Source organism: Pseudonaja textilis, chromosome 1, assembly GCF_049901715.1.
Source record: "Pseudonaja textilis isolate UNSWEBS1 chromosome 1, rPseTex1.2, whole genome shotgun sequence".
NCBI classification, from domain to species: domain Eukaryota; kingdom Metazoa; phylum Chordata; class Lepidosauria; order Squamata; family Elapidae; genus Pseudonaja; species Pseudonaja textilis.
Genome location: NC_141990.1, coordinates 305,275,832 through 305,294,698, shown reverse-complemented (window position 1 = coordinate 305,294,698; position 18,867 = coordinate 305,275,832). Strand labels below are relative to the sequence as shown.

General features: G+C 40.0%; 1 protein-coding gene across 1 annotated transcript in view; it reads left to right on the top strand.

Annotated features, from left to right (window-relative positions):
* Nucleotides 1–1,779: 1,779 nt before the first annotated feature.
* PRKCH (protein kinase C eta) overlaps nucleotides 1,780–18,867 on the top strand; it is a 110,006-nt gene continuing 92,918 nt past the window's right edge. The window contains exon 1 of the mRNA XM_026698642.2: nucleotides 1,780–2,816. Coding sequence (XP_026554427.1) covers nucleotides 2,457–2,816 — 360 coding nt within the window. The 5' untranslated portion in view covers nucleotides 1,780–2,456. The remainder of the gene's footprint in view (nucleotides 2,817–18,867) is intronic.

The following is an 18,867-nucleotide window of genomic DNA, read 5'->3' as shown; positions in this document are numbered from 1 at the left end:
TCTGAAACTGAACACACTCAAAACCATAGAAATGGTGGTAGAGAAACCCTCCCATACTACCACCTCTTACAATACTGGACAACACAGTATCAACAGTAGAGACCCTCAAATTTCTAGGTTCTATCATATCTCAGGACCTAAGATAGACACCTAGCATCAAAAACATCATCAAAAAAGCACAACAAAGAATGTTCTTTCTGCGCCAACTCAGAAAACTCAAACTGCCCAAGGAGCTGCTGATTCAGTTCTACAGAGGAATTATTGAGTCTGTCATCTGCACCTCTATAACTGTCTGATTTGGTTCTGCAACCCAACAGGACAGACACAGACTTCAGAGGATAATTAGGACTGCAGAAAAAAACAATTACTACCAACCTACCTTCCATTGAGGACCAGTATACTGCACGAGTCAAAAAGAGGGCTGTGAAAATACTTATACACCCCTCACATTCTGGACATAAACTGTTTCAACTCCTACCCTCTAAACGACGCTATAGAGCACTGCCCACAGTACAACTAGACACAAGACCATTTTTTCCCAAACACCATCACTCTGCTAAACATATAATTCCCTCAACACTGTCCAACTATTTACTAAGTCTGCATTACTATTAATCTTCTCATTGTTCCTATCCATCTCCTCCCACTTTTGACTGTATGACTGTAACTTTGTTGCTTGCATGTTTATGATTTATATTGACATGATTTGATTGCTTATTTGTACCCTAAGACTATCATTAAGTGTTGTAACTTATGATTCTTCACGAATGTATCTTTTCTTTTTACGTACACTGAGAGCATATGCACCAAGACAAATTCCTTGTTTGTCTAATCACACTTGACCAATAAAGAATTCATTCATTCATCATTCATTCATTCATATGTGTGACCATAGCTACCGTGGTTTGTTCAGCAAACCAAGGCTTAGCATAGTGCGAACTCTGTCATTGAAGTAGGCCTCATTTCCAAAGCAGTAATGCCTCTTGCTCATCAATTTAAAATCTGAAGAGAAACCAATATGCTTTCCCTCCAAATCATTCCAGTAATGTCAAAAAATTGTCTAGAAGACAGATTTTGATTCACTAACTTCACTAAAAGATTGAAGATACAATGGGAAAACTTTTCTTTGAAATGCAGAACAAAAACAAGAGTCAACTCCACATGGGTTGAGCTTCAAAATAGAGCAGACAAATCCCATCATCCTGCCTTTTGTGGCCACTCCTGTCCTCTGACTAGATACTAATTTGTTTGGGCTGGAACTGAGGATGGTAAGAAGTGGATTTTCCAGCTGGGGTTGTCCAAAGAAGGAAATTGCCTGTAGAGATTAAAATGTGACTTTGGGAGGCACCTTTGGGGGGAAATCTGAAGGTAAAACTTTGTGTGAAGGTAAAACTAGGTAGATGGGCTGCCCAGCGAAGATCTGAGACCAGGAAAAACATTTAAAAACGGTGGAGTCCGAGTTTGGTGGTTTGCTTGCAGACGTTTCATTACCTGACTAGGTAACATCTAATGTTGTTATCTAGTCGGGTAATAAAACGTCCGCCAGCAAACCACCAAGTTCAGGGAGCGCCAAGGCCTCCTCATTGCAACCCTGAGCGACAGATCTTCTCTTCTGTTGGGACATTTAAAACGGAGGATTTCAGCTGCAGATTCAGGAACTGCGCCTGGCTGAGGAGCGCCTTCTAAACTGAGCGCTGGGCGGCGGCGGCCCACGGCTGTCTCCGCGGCTCAGGACAAGTCCCTGCAGGACGGCTGAGAAGCCCCGCCTTCCTCAGCCTCATCCCTCAGGTGTCTCCCTCCCTTTAACAACTATTCGCCTTTTTTTTCTCAGCCGAAGCTGCTCCGAAACAACCAGAAACGAAGGCAGGCAGGCAGGCAGAACGGAGCACTGGATTGAACCGCGGGCGGCTGTGTGGGGGTGAACGGGAGCTTCGGAGGAGCTGCGCCGACAGGAAAAGCCACCCTGCCGGCTTCTTTGAGGCAGTTTCTTCCTGGGGCTGGTGGAGGAGGGAGAGAGCGACTGAGAGAGGAACGAGGCGGGAGGAAACCGAAGCCACCGCGCCGGAGAGCAGGACAGGCTTTGGTTGCTAGAGGGCCGGCAGGCACTTCGGGGGCCTGGCGGCAATCGGGGGGCTGATCTGAAACTATGGCTTCCTCCCTCCCCTTCTTTCCTTTGTGTTCTTGATCCCTGATCCCAGCAGCATTCACCGAAGACGAAGAAAGCCGCGAGTGAAGTGATTCAGCAGCTTAGCTCATTTCCTCCCCGGCTCCGAAAGCAGAAAGGGACTGAGTTGGGGTGTTTGTGTGTGAACACACCGGCATGTGTTGGAGATCGGGGACCCTGGGCTGCCCTGACCGCTGAGGACTCTAGTGTCCCAAGTCAGCTGGGACTTCGGAGAGCCCCAAGCTGAAGTTTCCTATCTGATACGGAGGAAGCCTCCTTGTCTTGTCCTGCCATGTCCGGAGGGATGAAGTTTAATGGGTACATGAAGGTACGCATTGGGGAGGCTGTGGGGCTCCAGCCCACCCGCTGGTCACTCCGGCATTCCCTGTTCAAAAAGGGATACCAGCTGCTGGACCCCTACATCACAGTGAGTGTGGACCAGGTACGTGTGGGCCAAACCAGCACCAAGCAGAAGACTAACAGACCTACTTACAACGAGGAGTTTTCTGCCCCTGTCAATGATGGGCACCAGCTGGAGCTGGCAGTCTTCCATGGCACCCCTATTGGCTACGATGACTTTGTGGCCAATTGCACGGTGCCCTTTCACGACCTGCTTCATGGCACAGGCTCTTCTGACAGCTTTGAAGGATGGGTAAGTAGTTGACTCTCTTCGGGGAACTAGAACTCCCATGGAGTGTTCACCCCTGTTGGAGTGCAACATGAACATGGGTGTACGTCCCCTTGGTCTGATTATGTGACTTGGGAGGTGAATTGAAGTTATTCTGCAAGGCCGGAGGAAATACCAAACTCTTTTTCTTTGGGGAACCTAGAACTTTATTATTGGGATCCATGATTTATCATTCCATTTCTTCTTCTTAATAATAGGAATGTTACCGGAAGTGCATCAAGTCCATTGTGCTTATCTGGATTTGGAGAAGTTCATAAGCATAGGATGATTAATAAGATAGTGCTTTCCTATTTATCATCTGGCATGTGATTTTTCAAAATATATCTTACTAATAACTGCATATATACTTATTATTTATGTAGTTGTCCATTTATTTAATGCTGTTTGCTACTTGGAATCACCCTGTGGATGCCATTAAATTTAATTCTTATTGACAAAATAAAGGAAAATGCATACATTTATATATAAAGGAAATGTACAAAATGTGAACATGGCTCTATAAGAGAAAAAAATGACTGAATTCTCTCTTAGAATGTATTATTCCAAAAATTGTTAGATAATTAACATTTTTCTGTAAACATTGTTTTACAGAATCAAATTCTGTTGATCTCTAACAAATTTGGTAATCTGAATATTTACCTGTATAAGTTTAGAAACTTCTTTTTTTTTTTCAAGATTGTACTGTAGGTAGTTGTCTTTGTTTTTTATTTTTCAAGGCCATTTGCAAATTATAGCAATAAATTACATAATCTAATTATGTGTTCCAAGAAGCATATACATTTATTAGTCTTGCTCATATTCCTGCTTATTTCTTGAAGAAAATCTTTTGCTTAGCATTTGCCCACAGAATCAGTCCTTCAATTTCTTCATAGGCCAGTGCATGACTGAAATATGAGATATAGTGTATTTTTATTTTCAACTTTTCAACTTTTTTAGAAACAGGAGTCAAGTCTCTGCAAGACTCTTGAACTTGAATGTACCATTCACCATGAAATAAATCCAATATTGTTGACTTCTAAGCAGATTCCAGGCTTTCCTCTTCTCTGCCCCATACCTCGTTAAGCAAAGTGGTTATTTAAAATGGTACTTTGCATGATCAAAGAGGCAAGGTAGTATTTGTGTATTGCAGCTACAGATGCACTGATACATTTTGAAGGAAGGACTGCCTACTGATTCTCCCACTAACAGGAAATGTAGGAAAAAGGCTAGAAATATCTTGGGAAGTTGTCTAGCAATTAAAATCTTGTGGGGAAAAGACACTCATGGGCCATTCTTTAAAAATCCAAGCACAGTACAATTTGTCATGTAGGAGCCATTGAGATCTATTAAGCAGTGGAACAGCCTGCTTCCTGAAATCATAGGTCCTTCATCACTGAAAGTTTGGGGGCAGTAATTTGTCTGGGGTACTATGAGGATTTTTTCATAAGTCTGGGGGTTGGTCTAGATGTCCTGAAACATTTGAAAGCCAGCTGGGTGACTTTGGGCCAGTCACTCTCAGCCAAATCCACCTCAGAGATACGACTGTAGGGAAAATAGGAGGAGAAAGGTGTGTAGGATAGGTTCACCACCTTAAGTTGTTTATAAAAATAATAATTATGGAAAATAAACAAATAATAAACAAATTAACATTACTTCCAATCTAGATTCTAGGACTGAATCTGTAGAAATTTCCTCTTCTATCTTTCTTTTCTTTTGTCATATTGATTGAGTTGGAGACCTACAGCCCTCAGTCCTATTTCATAAACCCATGGCAAACCATTGTGATTCTGGCAAAAATGGGCTAGGATTCTGGCTAGCTGGACTAGGAGAATGAGAGAGAAAAAGAATGGCCATGCCCATTTTTGACACTGGAGAATGTGATCCCCCCCAAAACGAATCTTCTGTTCCAATTTTAAATAAAGATGCTCCCTATGATCCGGTCGCAGTGAAGTTAAGAGGGATTCGCTTCTGCCATTCAAAGGGAAATATTTCTAAATCAGAAACGGCCAACCTCTCTGTGGACCCCAAAGGCCTATCCGTCTTCTCCTCTTTTTTGCTCCCTTGCTGAAATCCGCTGAGAGTGAGCGAGCTGTATATTACAGGAAGATTCCTAAATCGATCATAGACCCTCCTTTCAGAGGTTACTGTAATGACTGTGGGAAACTTTGCTAGTTGATAGATTGTAAATTCTAATAAGTAAAGAAAATAACGTTATGAGACTGTAAATGTATACTATCTCTTTTTCATTTACTCCTAAGGTCATAGTTCCCAAATAGGAGGTGGCAGTACCCAGGTGATCTGGGCTGATATCAAAAGTTAAGCATTCACAAACCAGTTAGTACATGGGTGGAGGTCATTAGACCCCAGGACTGTGGGCTAGACTGGGGGAAAAGTCAGGTTCATTTAGGTTGTTAACTTTTGGACTTGTTCATGAAGACTTTGGTCTTCATGATTACTAGCGAAAAGATTCAGGCTAAACATTAGGAAGAGTTTGATGAAGTTAACAGTTGTTAAGTCGTGAAACTGTCCATATAGTGGTGAATTCCTTCTTGCTGGAGTTTTTCAAATAGGATCTGGATGGCCACCTGTTAGGGGTTAGAGGATTCCTGCATTGAATGGGGAATTGGACTAGATCAGGGGCCTCCAACCTTGGCAACTTTAAGACTTGCGGACTTCAAGTCCCAGCTTTGCTGGCTGAGGAAGTCTGGGAGTTGAAGTCCACAAGTCTTAAAGTTGCCAAGGTTGCAGAACCTCTGGACTAGATGATCTAAGAGGACTCTTGCAACTTCTACATTCTATAATAGTTAATTACCTCTGTTCAGCATCCTTGTGTTACCTACACCCTGGATAATTTCTTATTCCAGTTCATGAGTCCTTACCATTAAATGTAATGCGTGTCACAACTGGAAAAGAGGTTTTTGTTTTTTTTCTGAGTGACACGCTCTTATGGAATCCTTTCTCCAGTCTCGGCACTAATTCTGGCTCTTTTTATTTCTTCTGGTACATGTACCCACATATATACATCTACAGACACACAAATTTCCCCACCACTGGGGATGGCAGAAGTTGTCTTAATTCAGTCTCAGATGAATGTACAAACTCTACATTTTACCGTTGAAATTAACACATATGCTGTGAATAAGATCAATGAATCATACTGCAACTACAGCCATAAATGCCGAGGTGTGTAGGGAATAATAGGGAAATTATTCATCAATTCAGGATGTATAAAATGGAGGGCTTCTTTGCACAGCACACAGTTAATCTTGCAATTTGCCACTGTTAGTAGCAATCTTAGATGCTTTTTCAAAGATAGGTGTCTTGATCTACAATGATCTTTGTTTCCAACTACCTGGTTTGTAGTCAAAGAATTTATAATCCAAGATGTCTACATAAAATCCTAACTTGGAAAAGGCTGGGTTAGATGTTTTGTCAGATGAAAAGGTTTATCAAAGAGCATTTGTCATCCAAACCTAGGGAGAATCCTTTATTTCTGTGTGCTAAGGCAGGAATGCTAGACTTAAACATTAGATGTAGGGTGCTAGAGAAGTTGATCTTCATACATACATACAAATATATTACTAGGTTCTTAAGGAAAATGACAAATACAAATAATAATTTTGAACACAAAACTACAATAATTATGCTTAAAAGACCCAAGCATTAAAACAGAACAATTCTCATGCATATGTTATTTATTTTAAGTATTCATTGTATTGTAACCTGTGTTTTCTGATGAAAGAGTAAGATTTTGGGACTGATCCCAGACTGTATACATTAAAAAAATAAGCTTGATGAAGGACAAGTTTTCTACAAGTCCAAATTCCTTCTTTCCTGCTTTCTCTCTAACAAGTTGCCTGTTGGTTAGATTTATCTGCCGGTAAAACTTTGTTTGTTTAACTTGTATGCCACCCATCTCACTATCCCAAGTGACTCTGGATGGCATAAAAGCTACCTGTGAAAAATATTAAGTCCTGTGAGATGAGGTAGAAGGGTCAAGCCAAAGCAGAATAAAGGTAAAGGTTCCCCTCGCACATACGTGCTAGTTGTTTCCGGCTCTAGGGGGCGGTGTTCATCTCTGTTACAAAGCCAAAGAATCAGCACTGTCTGAAGACATCTCTATGGTCATGTGGCCTCCATGACTAAACACCGAAGGCGCATGGAACGCTGTTACCTTCCCACCAAAGTGGTCCCTATTTTTCTACTTGCATTTTTACATGCTTTCGAACTGCTAAGTTGGTAGAAGCTGGGACAAGTAACAGAAGCTCATTCCATTATGTGGCACTAGGGATTCGAACCGCCAAACTTTCTGATCAACAAGCTCAGCATCTTAGCCACTGAGCTACCACATCCCCAAAAGCAGAGTGCAGGTCCTTAGTATATGAGCATATTGTTACCAGAGTGCCTATGCTGTTATCATATATTGTTCTATATATTAGTATGAAGTTGTGAATTAGTTATGTCTAACACAGTATTTGAAGTATATCAGAGAGACAGGAGGATTTATTCTGGAAGATTTCAACTGAGGCAGTATGTGAAAAATTCTAGAATGGCAATCTCTAAGAAGATTAATAGTTATGAAAATAAGAGATGGGTCTTACAACAAAACATGGTTTGTAATGCATGGGAACTCTGAACTCCATCAGGCCATGCCAGACAAATGGCAGGAGAAGTGTTGACCATTCCAGCCAGGGATGGGATATGACAGAGTTAACTACCGGTTCGGGATTTATGAGCTTCCAGGCAGGCTGCGAGCTGCACGCCTGTAAATCATCATCAGCTGCCTGCAGAGAAGCAGCCTTTGAAACAGCCCTCTTTTCTTGCTTTTCTAACTGCAGCTGTGCCTCGTTCGGCAGCTGAAGTTGAAAAATCAGGAAATAAAGATCAGGTAAGAGCCCGGGTGGGCAAGTGGGCAAAAACATCAGCAGACATAGAACTGGTTCTATATCTGCTGCTCTTCAGAGCTACCTGTTCTACAGAGGTGGACAGAACCGGTAGAAACCCACCCCTGATTCCAGCCTTATCAAAAGTCATAAGTTGTAAGAGTAATGCTTCAGAACTCTCTCATAGAAAGAGATACTGTGAATAGTGGGTTTCTCAAATCAAATCTGTCCTGATAGACCTTGGATAAATAGGGTAGGGTTGTGTCTGACTGAGAGAGTAAGTGAAGCTTTTAGTTCGGAAGGTAAGTTATGAACGTTGTAAGCCTGTATTCTGTAAGTTTTGGATCTCTGGATAACTGAAAGCAACAAGTAGTATTGGAAATGTTTCAATGTCTCTCTTTGTGATACTCTAGCTATTGGGAAAATGAAGTTTCAAAGTATGATACACCAAGGAAAAGAAATCAGAGTTGAAGAAAGGAACTCCAGAGTCATTCTCCTACTTAACAAATTACATGCTTGGAAGACGGAAGTTTCAAGCTGTAGTTCTATAAACCAAAGTCTGTAGAGCCAGCCAAGGTCTTTCCTGGCTCTACAGATCAGTTGGTTTGGTTGGACAGATGAGTTGCAATAACTATAGCTGGCCATTTCCAAGTGCTGGTGCTACACAGTGAACATGGCTGTTTTCTTCTGCTGCTATTTTGAGTCCACTAGTACCTTAGGGAAATGTTTTGCAAGTAGTTCAAGGTGACCTGTTGAATTTTAACAGCAATAACAGCACAATGCTGCTACATTTTTAAGTGATCCAGGTAAGCTGGTTACTTGAACACAGCTCAAGATTCTTGTAACATCTTGAATGCTGACACATTTATTATTGCACATGCTTTTTATAATTGACAAACTCATGTGTACATGAAGGTAAAACAGTTTTTGAATAAAGCCATTTCCCATTGATCACTTACTGCATCTTGCATCACTCAGCCATCACTTGATGTGATATAAAACCTATTGCATCCATTTATTAATACATCCACTTAACAATGGTTGGATGATTTTAGAAGATGCTCTAGGGAGCTAGCAGGGATGTCACCAAAGAATTTTACCACAGGTTTATCACAGTTCTGCAAATAAGACAGATAAGGATGATACTTCTGCTAAGTTGTTGCAAGGTAGATTGGTTAAGGCAGAAGTCTCCAAACATGGCAACTTTAAGACTTGAGGACTTCAACTCCCAGAATTCTCCAGCCAGCATTGCTTGGTATCTTAAAGTTGCCATGTTTGGGGACCCCTGGATTAAGGTTTGGTTTTCTCCTGAACCTCTTTTTGAGTGGAGAAAAATTGGTGATTAGGGGGGCACGAAAAACTTCATGAACCATTTTCCCCCTGTCATTCTTCTGATGGTTTCCTGCCAATGTAGTATTAAGCAAAATGAAACAAATGTGTAGCCCCTTGATTCACTTCATCTTTTATGTTTGGGAGTGGGTGGGGTTTGTTTGAACAAATTTGTTTCAGGTTGAGAAATATAGTTACCCACATATAACCCATGGAAAAAATCATCTGCTATGGGCAGAAGTGACACGAATAGAACAGAGTATATAACAATGTTGGTTCGGAAGCATGTTGCACAAATAATTTAGACAGCATATATATGTTAAAAATTCAGAGAAGGCTAAAGAAACTTCAGATTAGTTCAATTGTATTTCTTTCTTAGATGTCACTATGTTATTTTTATTCTGGTAATTTTGATGAAGTGTGACCTTTTATAGTAGTAACTGGGGCTTCTTCTTTGATTCAGAATTCCATATTACCTGGGGATCTGGTAAATGTCTAGGGGTTCTTCATTTAGGGGCAGAACATGCAGCCAACAGGGTAATCATAGATGAAAATACCAGTTTGTGTAATTCTTTGCATGCTTTCATCATTTGAAAAAAATGTCCAAATGACCTAAGCTTTGTCAGTCTAGTTCAGGGGTGTCAAAGTCGTGTTGTCACGATGGCATCAAGTGATGTATTGGGACTCCCCCCCCCCCTTTGCTAAACCGGGTGTGGGTGTAGCCAGCGCGTGATGCATCTGGGCTGCGGGCTGCGAGTTTGATAACCCTAGTCTAGTTGCTGCTACTATGAGTGCATGGATTTCATAAGACCCTAAGAAGGGCCTTATGGACCATACCAGTTACCCCTCTAATTCAGCCAAGCACTGGGTTAAACTAGTTGTATTTAGGAGGGTGGTTGTCCTTCTTCCACTAAGATGGTATTTTATGATGCCAGTCTATATATACTAGAATGACAACTGGTTTCCCAGATTGGGAATGCATCTTTATCCATCTTAAGCAGAATCAATATTGAGTTGACAGCTTCTATTATATAAAGTAATGACAGGTGTCCCAGCCCCTTCCTCTTCCATATAGAGAAAAATCTTCACGGGAAGAGAAGACATTGCTGTACCTGAACGGGGAAAAGAAGTGGATTTATCATCTCTTCAAACATCTAAAATTACTGTCAGAAACTGAGGTGTTTGGGGAAAAGATGGGAGCTTTGTTTGGGATTAGATTATTTCTTAAGTCATTGGTAAATGCTTTAGGCAGAAGTTGCATGAACATGTAATTTATTTTCTCTATGCTCAAACTCATTATTCTTTATTATCTCTGTAGGAACTCCGTGACTAGGTATGCTTCAATCTTTTATGATATGGCAGGTTGTGCATAAAGATTCTTTCTTTCTTTCAGATCACTTGGGATTATATTTCCCCCCTGAGAAATTCTTTGAGTATTGTAATAGATCACTACCATCTTGCATCTTTTGGATTTTTAAAAAAAATTAGTTTAACCAATCTGTGAATTGCCATATGTTGTAAATTGCACAGCTTTATCCTTTAGATCCTACAGCACCTCATGTTTACATTATTAAAAGTGTGGGAGGTGGGAGTATGCAGAGAAAGGAGGTCTTTTTAAGGATCTTCTCATCTCCATCCAATTAAGACATTATTGGTCTTCTTCTCTACGTACTTCACCTTCTTATATTTATTTTGCAGTTTCATATTTGTTTATTCTTTCTGTATCACTAAAGCATCTGGATGTAGTTCCTTCATATACATGTGTCTTTGGTATTCCATTCACATTAATTGAGCATCCACTAATTCTGTCTCTTCTTGTTTTATCACACATCCTATCTCTTCTTTATTTAACTGCACACATTTCTCAAATAAAAAAAATCCTAATGTTTTATACTATTTTTCTGACATACCCAACTCTTACTTCTTATTAGATGTTCTTGAGATTTTCTCCAGACATAAATCAGGCTTTTCCTACTGTGGTGCCCTCCAGATGGGCTGAAACCATATTTGTTAAAAATTCAGCTGGTATCACCAAGGCATTCCAAATAATAATAACTTAACCTTATTGTCTGAGAATTCTGGAAGTTCAACACACTGAAATATACTAATAAATGGTTAGGCCTTGTTTCCTCATTCCTAGATTTCAAATGACACATTAAGATTCCAGCATGTTCGAAACTTCAGAAGACTAAACCACTGGTCCCAACCCAAATTGGATCCTGCGATACATTAAGAGTCTGATGCTTAGATTAAGAGAGTTCAAAAATTATTGATTTCCCATTTTCCTTCAAGAAGTTGATTTCCCTTCTATTTATCTTGAAACGGGGACTTACGGTTTCTATGGAGATTCTCAATCATTCAGGTCATGGCTGTCCCAAAGGCTCTTTTCAAAAGGCAACTGGACTTTATTTTTTCTTTGAAGATGTTTCGTTTATTATCCAAGAAGCTTCTTCTTCAGAAGTGAAGAAGCTTTTTGGATGAGAAGCTAAATATCTTCAAGGAAAAAACAAAGTCCAGTTGCCTTTTGAAAAAGGACCTTTGGGATGAATTGAAGGTATCTTCAGTTCTACTTCAGCAGTCCAATAATTTGTTCTTTGTTTTTCAACCCTGAGTTTTTGTAGAATGCAGGATTGGGGGTGAGCACCTAGTTTTCTGAGCTGAAGGCCTTGTTTGATCTTTGAATGCAGTGGCAGAGGCCGCCTTCCAAAAAGTAGCAAATGTGGCCAACCAAAAATATGTGGTTTAATTTCATTTAATTAAGCCTAGCTATAATCCACAGGATAACTTATCAGTCATACGCGTCATGATTTCCCTCTAATATAGAAACAACTTTTGGAGGAGTCATAACCAAACCTTTTAATACATGTCTGTCTATATTGAGCTGTGGTGGCACAGTAATTAGAAGTTGTACTTTCTGCAATCAAGTTTGGAGCAGTTTACAATGAGTTTGTATTTGTTGTGTGCTCTTGTATTGTTGCAGTTGAAGCTGAAGTAGTCATTGACTGGTAGGACATTGTAGCAGATAATTTTGTGAACTACACTTAAGTCCAACCATAAGCCGTGTAGTTCAAGATTGTCCAAGTCCAAAATTTCAAGCCTGGTGATATAGGGTATTCTGTTGCGAGCAGAGGAGTGTAGTACTCTTCTCGTGAAATACTTCTGGACTCACTCAATTGTATTAATGTCCGATATACAGTGTGGATTCCAGACAGATGAGCTGTATTTAAGTATTGGTCTAGCAAAAATTTTGTATGCCCTAGTTAGCAATTCTATATTTCCAGAGGAGAAACTTCATAAGATTAGATTTACAACTCTTAATGCCTTTTTGGCAATGCTGTTACAGAGAGCTCTGGCACTTAGGTCATTAGATATGAGAACTCCGAGGTCCTTGACAGAGTGAGGGTCGTCAATGAGGCCATATCCGCCTAGCTTGTATTTGGTGTACTGATTATTTTTTTTTACCAATGCGTATTACAGAGCATTTGTTGGTCGAGATTTGGAGTTGCTAATCATTTGACCATTCAGACACATAATCAAGGTCACTTTGAAGAACAGTAGCATTGTCGGTGGTGTTGAATAGTTATGTTCTGTTAAACATAATCAAAAGCCATACTGGAGATGTTGTTGAAAACTTTTAGAATATTTCAAGACAACCATAGCCAGTCCTTAAACCCCGCGGGGACTGAAAAAACACAGCATAAAATTTGAAGTTAATTAATTGAGAAAGGAGCTTGTTGAGGTTTGTTGATTTTAAACAGCTTCAGAAGCTGAGATCTTTCGTTTCTTGAACCGTGCAGTAACTGTTTCCACAGGAACTCAGCCCAGCACCCATGTCGCTCATTGACAAAGCCACAGTGTAGAGATGTATGGTGTGGGTGTTTAGAATCTCACAAGTTTCTGAATTCTTTCCATCTCTCTCTCTCTTTCATTTTCTGGCTTTCTCATTAAGGCATTACCCTGGGAATTGCTTGAATCAGAGGTAGCTTAAAGCCTTCCTTGACAATCTTAACCATTGTCTGCCTACACAGTGGTGCATCGGTTATCATTTCCCTCAATCAAGGCTGTGGAGAAGTAGCCTTAGCAAATATGAAATAGGTAAACAACTTATTGGTTTTATTTAATTTATGAACTGCCTAATTCCCAAACAACTTTGGGCAGCTTACAGTAAAAACTAACTTAACAAAAAGAAGATGACAGCCAGAAGAACAAAATACATAAAACCCCCTGAAGAAATCAAACCAAAATAAAGAAAAGAAAACAAAAACAAAAAGGGACCTGCCTCCAAGGCCTGGGAAAACAACAAAAGTATAGGAGAGGTCATTCCAGAGGGCAGAAATTGGGACAGATTAGATACACTTTTGGGGTCCCACTTTTTAATTGACAGGACTCAAATGCCCAGAGTTTTCCATTTATATTATTCTTGGAATCTTTGTAATAACTCTGTATGACATTCCAACTATTTATTTTAAAGGAAGAAAGGGATACATATGTCCAAGTTATGTAGCTTGTGCAAAATGTTTTGTTTTACTGAAATTAAAATTGGGACTGGGAGCTGCTAGCTCATTACTGTTAACTGCTCCAACTCTCCTACTTTATGTTTGTTGCACATACAAAACAAGGGAGGGGGGTCATATCTAGATAATCTCCTTGCTGTTTATCGTATGCATATTCAGTATATTTGCAGACACTTGTTCAGTGGAATAAGTATGATTCTATTGGAAAAAAAGCTGGGCTGAATAGAATGTGATGGATTAAGTAATATGAACCAGTTTCACATTCTTCCTTTTAAACTCAGCCCTCCCACACAGAGTTTACACACAGTCTTTTATTCGACTTTGGCTTAGAGTGTTGCATGAATTCAATCACTATGATTTGTACACTACAATTCATGACCTAGCATGTTGTATAAAGCCAATCACTAGTGTTTTATGTAAAGTTATGGGCAGCCATATACAGTAAATCTATTTAATAAATTAATCAGTAAATAAATAATCACAGTTAAATAGCCATGTTATTTCAATCACAAGCTGCTGCTTCTGGATGTGGAAGCACCATATTGGGGATGGTGGGGATCATCCTTGGGAATCAAAGGAAATAATACAAGGAACATGTTTTTGTTGTGAAGCAAGAGGTGCCCTGTGGCCTTGACCCAGGATACACTCCTGATAGAAACTGGGGAACAGACAATTCTGATTTATGGCAGAAAAAGTCAATTCCCAGTTGTATAAAATGTTAAAAGGCCATCTCAGGATACCTCATGTTGGGATCAGCAGGGAAACATTAGAGGAGACAATTTATGGTACGTAATTGTCCTGCCACCTATAAGCTAGCCTATTATTTTCAGATGTGGGACAAGGTGTTGCCCTATCAGCAAGACTGCTAGCATCAGTGGAAACAGGTCCCTTCCTATCCCTGGCCTCAGGTTGCAAATACCTGGATTGGCCCGGGCACACAGCTGCTTTTTCTCCTTGAGAAAAGCAGCCAGTTCAAGCATGTCTGCAGAGCCTGAATTGAGTTCTGCAAAAATAGACAATATAAGGTGTTCCATTGCATCAAAACATTGAAAAGCACAACTGCTCCTATTGTCCATCTTTTTCATGAAAGGTTGAAAAAACATTGATTGGAATTTCAAATAAATAACTAGCAAGTTTGAAGAAAGGCCTTTGTAGAAGGGCTTTCACAATGGAGGACTTAGCTCTTTTGAACTATAAAAATTCCATATTGCTTTTAAGCAAGTATGTAGAACAAGAGTCTTCAAACTTGACAGCTTTAAGACTTGTGGACTTCAACTCTCAGAATTCCTCCTCCAGTCATGTTAGCTCAGGAATTCTGGGAGTTGAAGTCCACAAGTCTTAAACTTGCCAAGTTTGAAGACCCTTGATGTAGAACATATTTGTTGGGTTATTGAGAAATTAATTAATTTTTTAAATTTGATTACAAATTAAAGTCTTCTTCTGAATGGCTTATGGCAGCATAAGCCTTCTCTCCATTTCTCCTCACAACAGTTTTATGAGCTAGGCCAGGTTCAGGAAGATTCAGTGGCCTAAGGTCACACCTGGAGCTACATTGCTGAATGAAGAATTGAGTACTTTTGTGATTATCCAACAGCCAACTGTTAACAATATTGATGTTCTGTTCAAATTTGAGGCATATAAATTGATGGTTTGGGGAAAATAATGGAAGATGTAAAAAAACTGTAATGGACAATCATCTTAAATGAATACTGCATTATGGAGTCCCTGGTGTTCTCTGAGCTTAGTTATTTGCTTGCAAATATTTCATTACCCAATAATGCAATATTGTACTGCACTGCTAATACAAAACAATATTGTGTTACTAAACTAGTTTTATAACTCCAAAGCTCCATTTTACAATATCTTATAATTGGAAGGATTACTCTGCCTAATGTCTATAAATAATTTCAGGAAGAGAATGTATATATTTCTTATATTTTAGTTAGAGATATAATAACACTTGAGAACAACCTCTTTTGATTTGTGTTTTGGTTGGATGAAAACTGCACCAAATAGAGCTGTAAATTTTGATAATGAGGACAACATACCTGTATCTGTAGTAGGTTGCAATGCTCAGATATGCAGGGTTACAAAATTTAGGCTAGATAGAGCAAAAAAATGTTTTGCACTCTTCACATACTGGGCGTTGTTTTTTTCTGCAATTGTGGCTAAAAGCAGATCTCACACTTCTATAAATCAACAGAGCCCAATTTGATACAAAATTTCCTCTTTTTTCTCATTAATGACATTGCAGTGATGTGTCCAGGATCAATATGTATCTCAAAAAAGGGGCAGGAAATCACCTGAATATCTACATAATCAAGAATTCAGTTTATGACCTGTTATCTTCTCAGCTTCAAAGGATGGAACCTAATCTATATTCTTCACCCTATTCTTTTAGCTCAAGAAGAATATAGTAGTCAGTTTCTTAAGAAATGTCATGTTCTTCTCATTTTCTTGAAGTGCAGGATCTGCTTTTTTTCAGATTGACCAAATGTTGATCTGTTGGCTGCAACAGGAATAGACCAGCTGGCTTGTTGGTGGGCCAAGAGAGAGTGACGGGCATGAAATCATCCAGCTAGCTTTCATGGGATTAAGATGGGACCAAAATTCAGTCTCCTGGTTTTTAGGTGCCTTTTTTTCCCTCCTGACACACTTAATCTCTTCTCTCAGACCAAATATATCTGTTTTGCCATTTCCATTGATTCTGATCCTTTTACGTTTATGTTTCTCCATTGTGGAAATTTCAATACTACTTCCTCTTGTTGCTGTTATGGGTGATGAGACAGGATCAAGGAGATTCCTGAAGCATGCTTGGAAGAGCTACAGGGGTAGGTCAAGATACTGGACATTTATCCATGTGATTGCTAGCCATTGGGCTTGACTCAATGGCATGTAATTAATTCTCTCTATGCAAAAAACACAAAACGAACATGGATTGGATTAGATGATCTTTAAGGTTAAGAACAGAACAGAACAGAATAACAGAGTTGTAAGGGACCTTGGAGGTCTTCTAGTCCAACCCACTGGTCAGGCAGGAAACACATACCATTTCAGAAAAAATGGTTGTCCAATTTCTTCTTAAAAACTTCAAATGTTGGAGCATTCATAACTTCTGGCTTATTGGTTTTCACTGTCAGAAAATTTCTCCTTAGTTCTAGGTTGCTACTCTCCTTGATTAGTTTCCATCCATTGCTTCTTGTCCTTCCTCCAGGTGCTTTGGAGAATAGCTTGACTCCCTCTTCTTTGTGGCAGCCCCTGAGATATTGGAACCCTGATATCATGTCACCCCTAGTCCTTCCTTTCATTAAATTAGACATACTCAATTCCAGCAACTGTTCTTTATAGATACTCTCCAACTATGATTTGAACAAGTACATTCCTCTCCCCTTTTCCTTCTCAGCTGGTCTAAACTTATTAGCAGAAGAGCCCAAGAAGTATGATGTGGCACTGAGGAACGTGAACACACCCTACAATTACTCAGGTGTCATGTTGTGGTACGAACTGCATTTTAGAGACAATGTAATTGTGCTACAGGACAATGAAATGATTACAAGGAAGGGTGCCTCCACTCTACTAATTAAGGCATCTTTACACTGTTTTTTTCATTTTGGTGCTGAAAAAGAAAGAGGCAAACTCTCAGAAAATGTGGAAGGCACTTCTATTGTTCTTCATTTTTAAAAAATTTGTGTACAGTACTTAATTTTTTCACTTCTATTAATTCCTAATCTGCATAGTATTTTCAGTGTGACTTACATTGCCAAAGGATTCTAGCTCATAGGTAAAATATTTGCATTACATACTGAAGGTTTTCTATTTCTTCCATGGTATCTCTTAGTAGAGATGGGAAAGATTCCAATCTGTAGCTTCTGGTATGTATACAGGTGTGTTTTCCACCCTGGTGTATTTTAACGCAACTCCTACTGACTGTGCTAAGAATCATGGGAGTTGTAGTTCAACATACTTGGAAAGGTATGAAAGGGAAAGACTGCTTAATAGTAAATGAAAATTTTAAAAGAAATGAAAAACGAGATACTCTTTGGAAGATGCATTCAAACATTCAATTTGAGGAAGTTAATTAAGGGCTTCTCAAATCAGGATCTCCCTACCAGTTCACAAAACTCACACCAGTTTTTGCTTCATGCTTTGATTGGGAAAACTTGAAGAAGGAAGTGTGTTGCTGTAAGGTTGGAGAAAACCTGTGCTACATAGATTAAACTGGGTGTTAAACGCAATTTCATTGAGGGCCTCATCAGGGTTGAGTTTGACCTTGAAGGGCTGGGGTGGGCATGGCCAGCTCAATGTCACTCATGTCAGAGGCACTGTCAGCATTCCAGAAAACCTCAACTCCAACAAATAACTCCGAGACAGACATCCTCTCCAAGTTTCTTTTTATTAGAGTAGTAAACTGGCACATCTGGGAAACCCCAAATCTGAAATCTCAACTCCAACAAATAACTCCGAGACAGACATCCTCTCCAAGGTTCTTTTTATTAGAGTAGTAAACTGGCACATCTGGGAAATCCCAAATCTGAAATTTTCGAGTTTCCTTGCAATAAGTAAAAGATTATAAATCCACTCCCTGCACCCCTCATTGCATCACATGCCCCAATCACCACCCGTCCCAGCTTGAGATGTCCTCTCAACCAGGTGCAGAAATAACATGACCTTGACTTAGAAGAAGAATGCTATTATCTCTAACCACATACACTCCAAAAAATTCCCCCCTTCCATTTTCCCAGACTCAAGAATGTGGCAGTGTGGAAGCATCTGGTGCTAATATGGCTTCCAAAGCTGACAGGCATCTATAGTGGCCCAAGTGCTCTGCCAGTGAAAACGGGCTCCAAAGCTCCATTTCCAGCTGTGATGGCCTCTTCCAACCCTCTTCCAGCAAAAACGGAGCTCAGGAGGGCTGTGCACAGCCCTCCTGAGCTCCGTTTCCAGCTGCAACAGCTACTGCAACCCTCTGTCAGTGAAAATGGATCTCTGTTTTTGCTGGCTGAGGTACTGTGGGCTGGTCCTTCGCTGTTTCCAGGGTGGCCCCATGAGCCAGATCTAAGCACCCCATGGGCCGGATTTGGCCCATGGCAGGGGTGGGATTTAACCGGTGTTACTACTGGTTGTTTTATATGTGCCTGATGCATGCTGTATGCACATGTAAAACAATTGCAAAAAACATCAGCTGTGCCTTCTGGGCAGCAGACAAGCGCTGTGCATGGGTGTGCAGCGTTTGAAAACCCTCTTTTCTGCTTTTTCAACCTCAGCTGTGCTGCACAAAGCAGCTGAGGTTGAAAGGGCAGGAAATAAAGG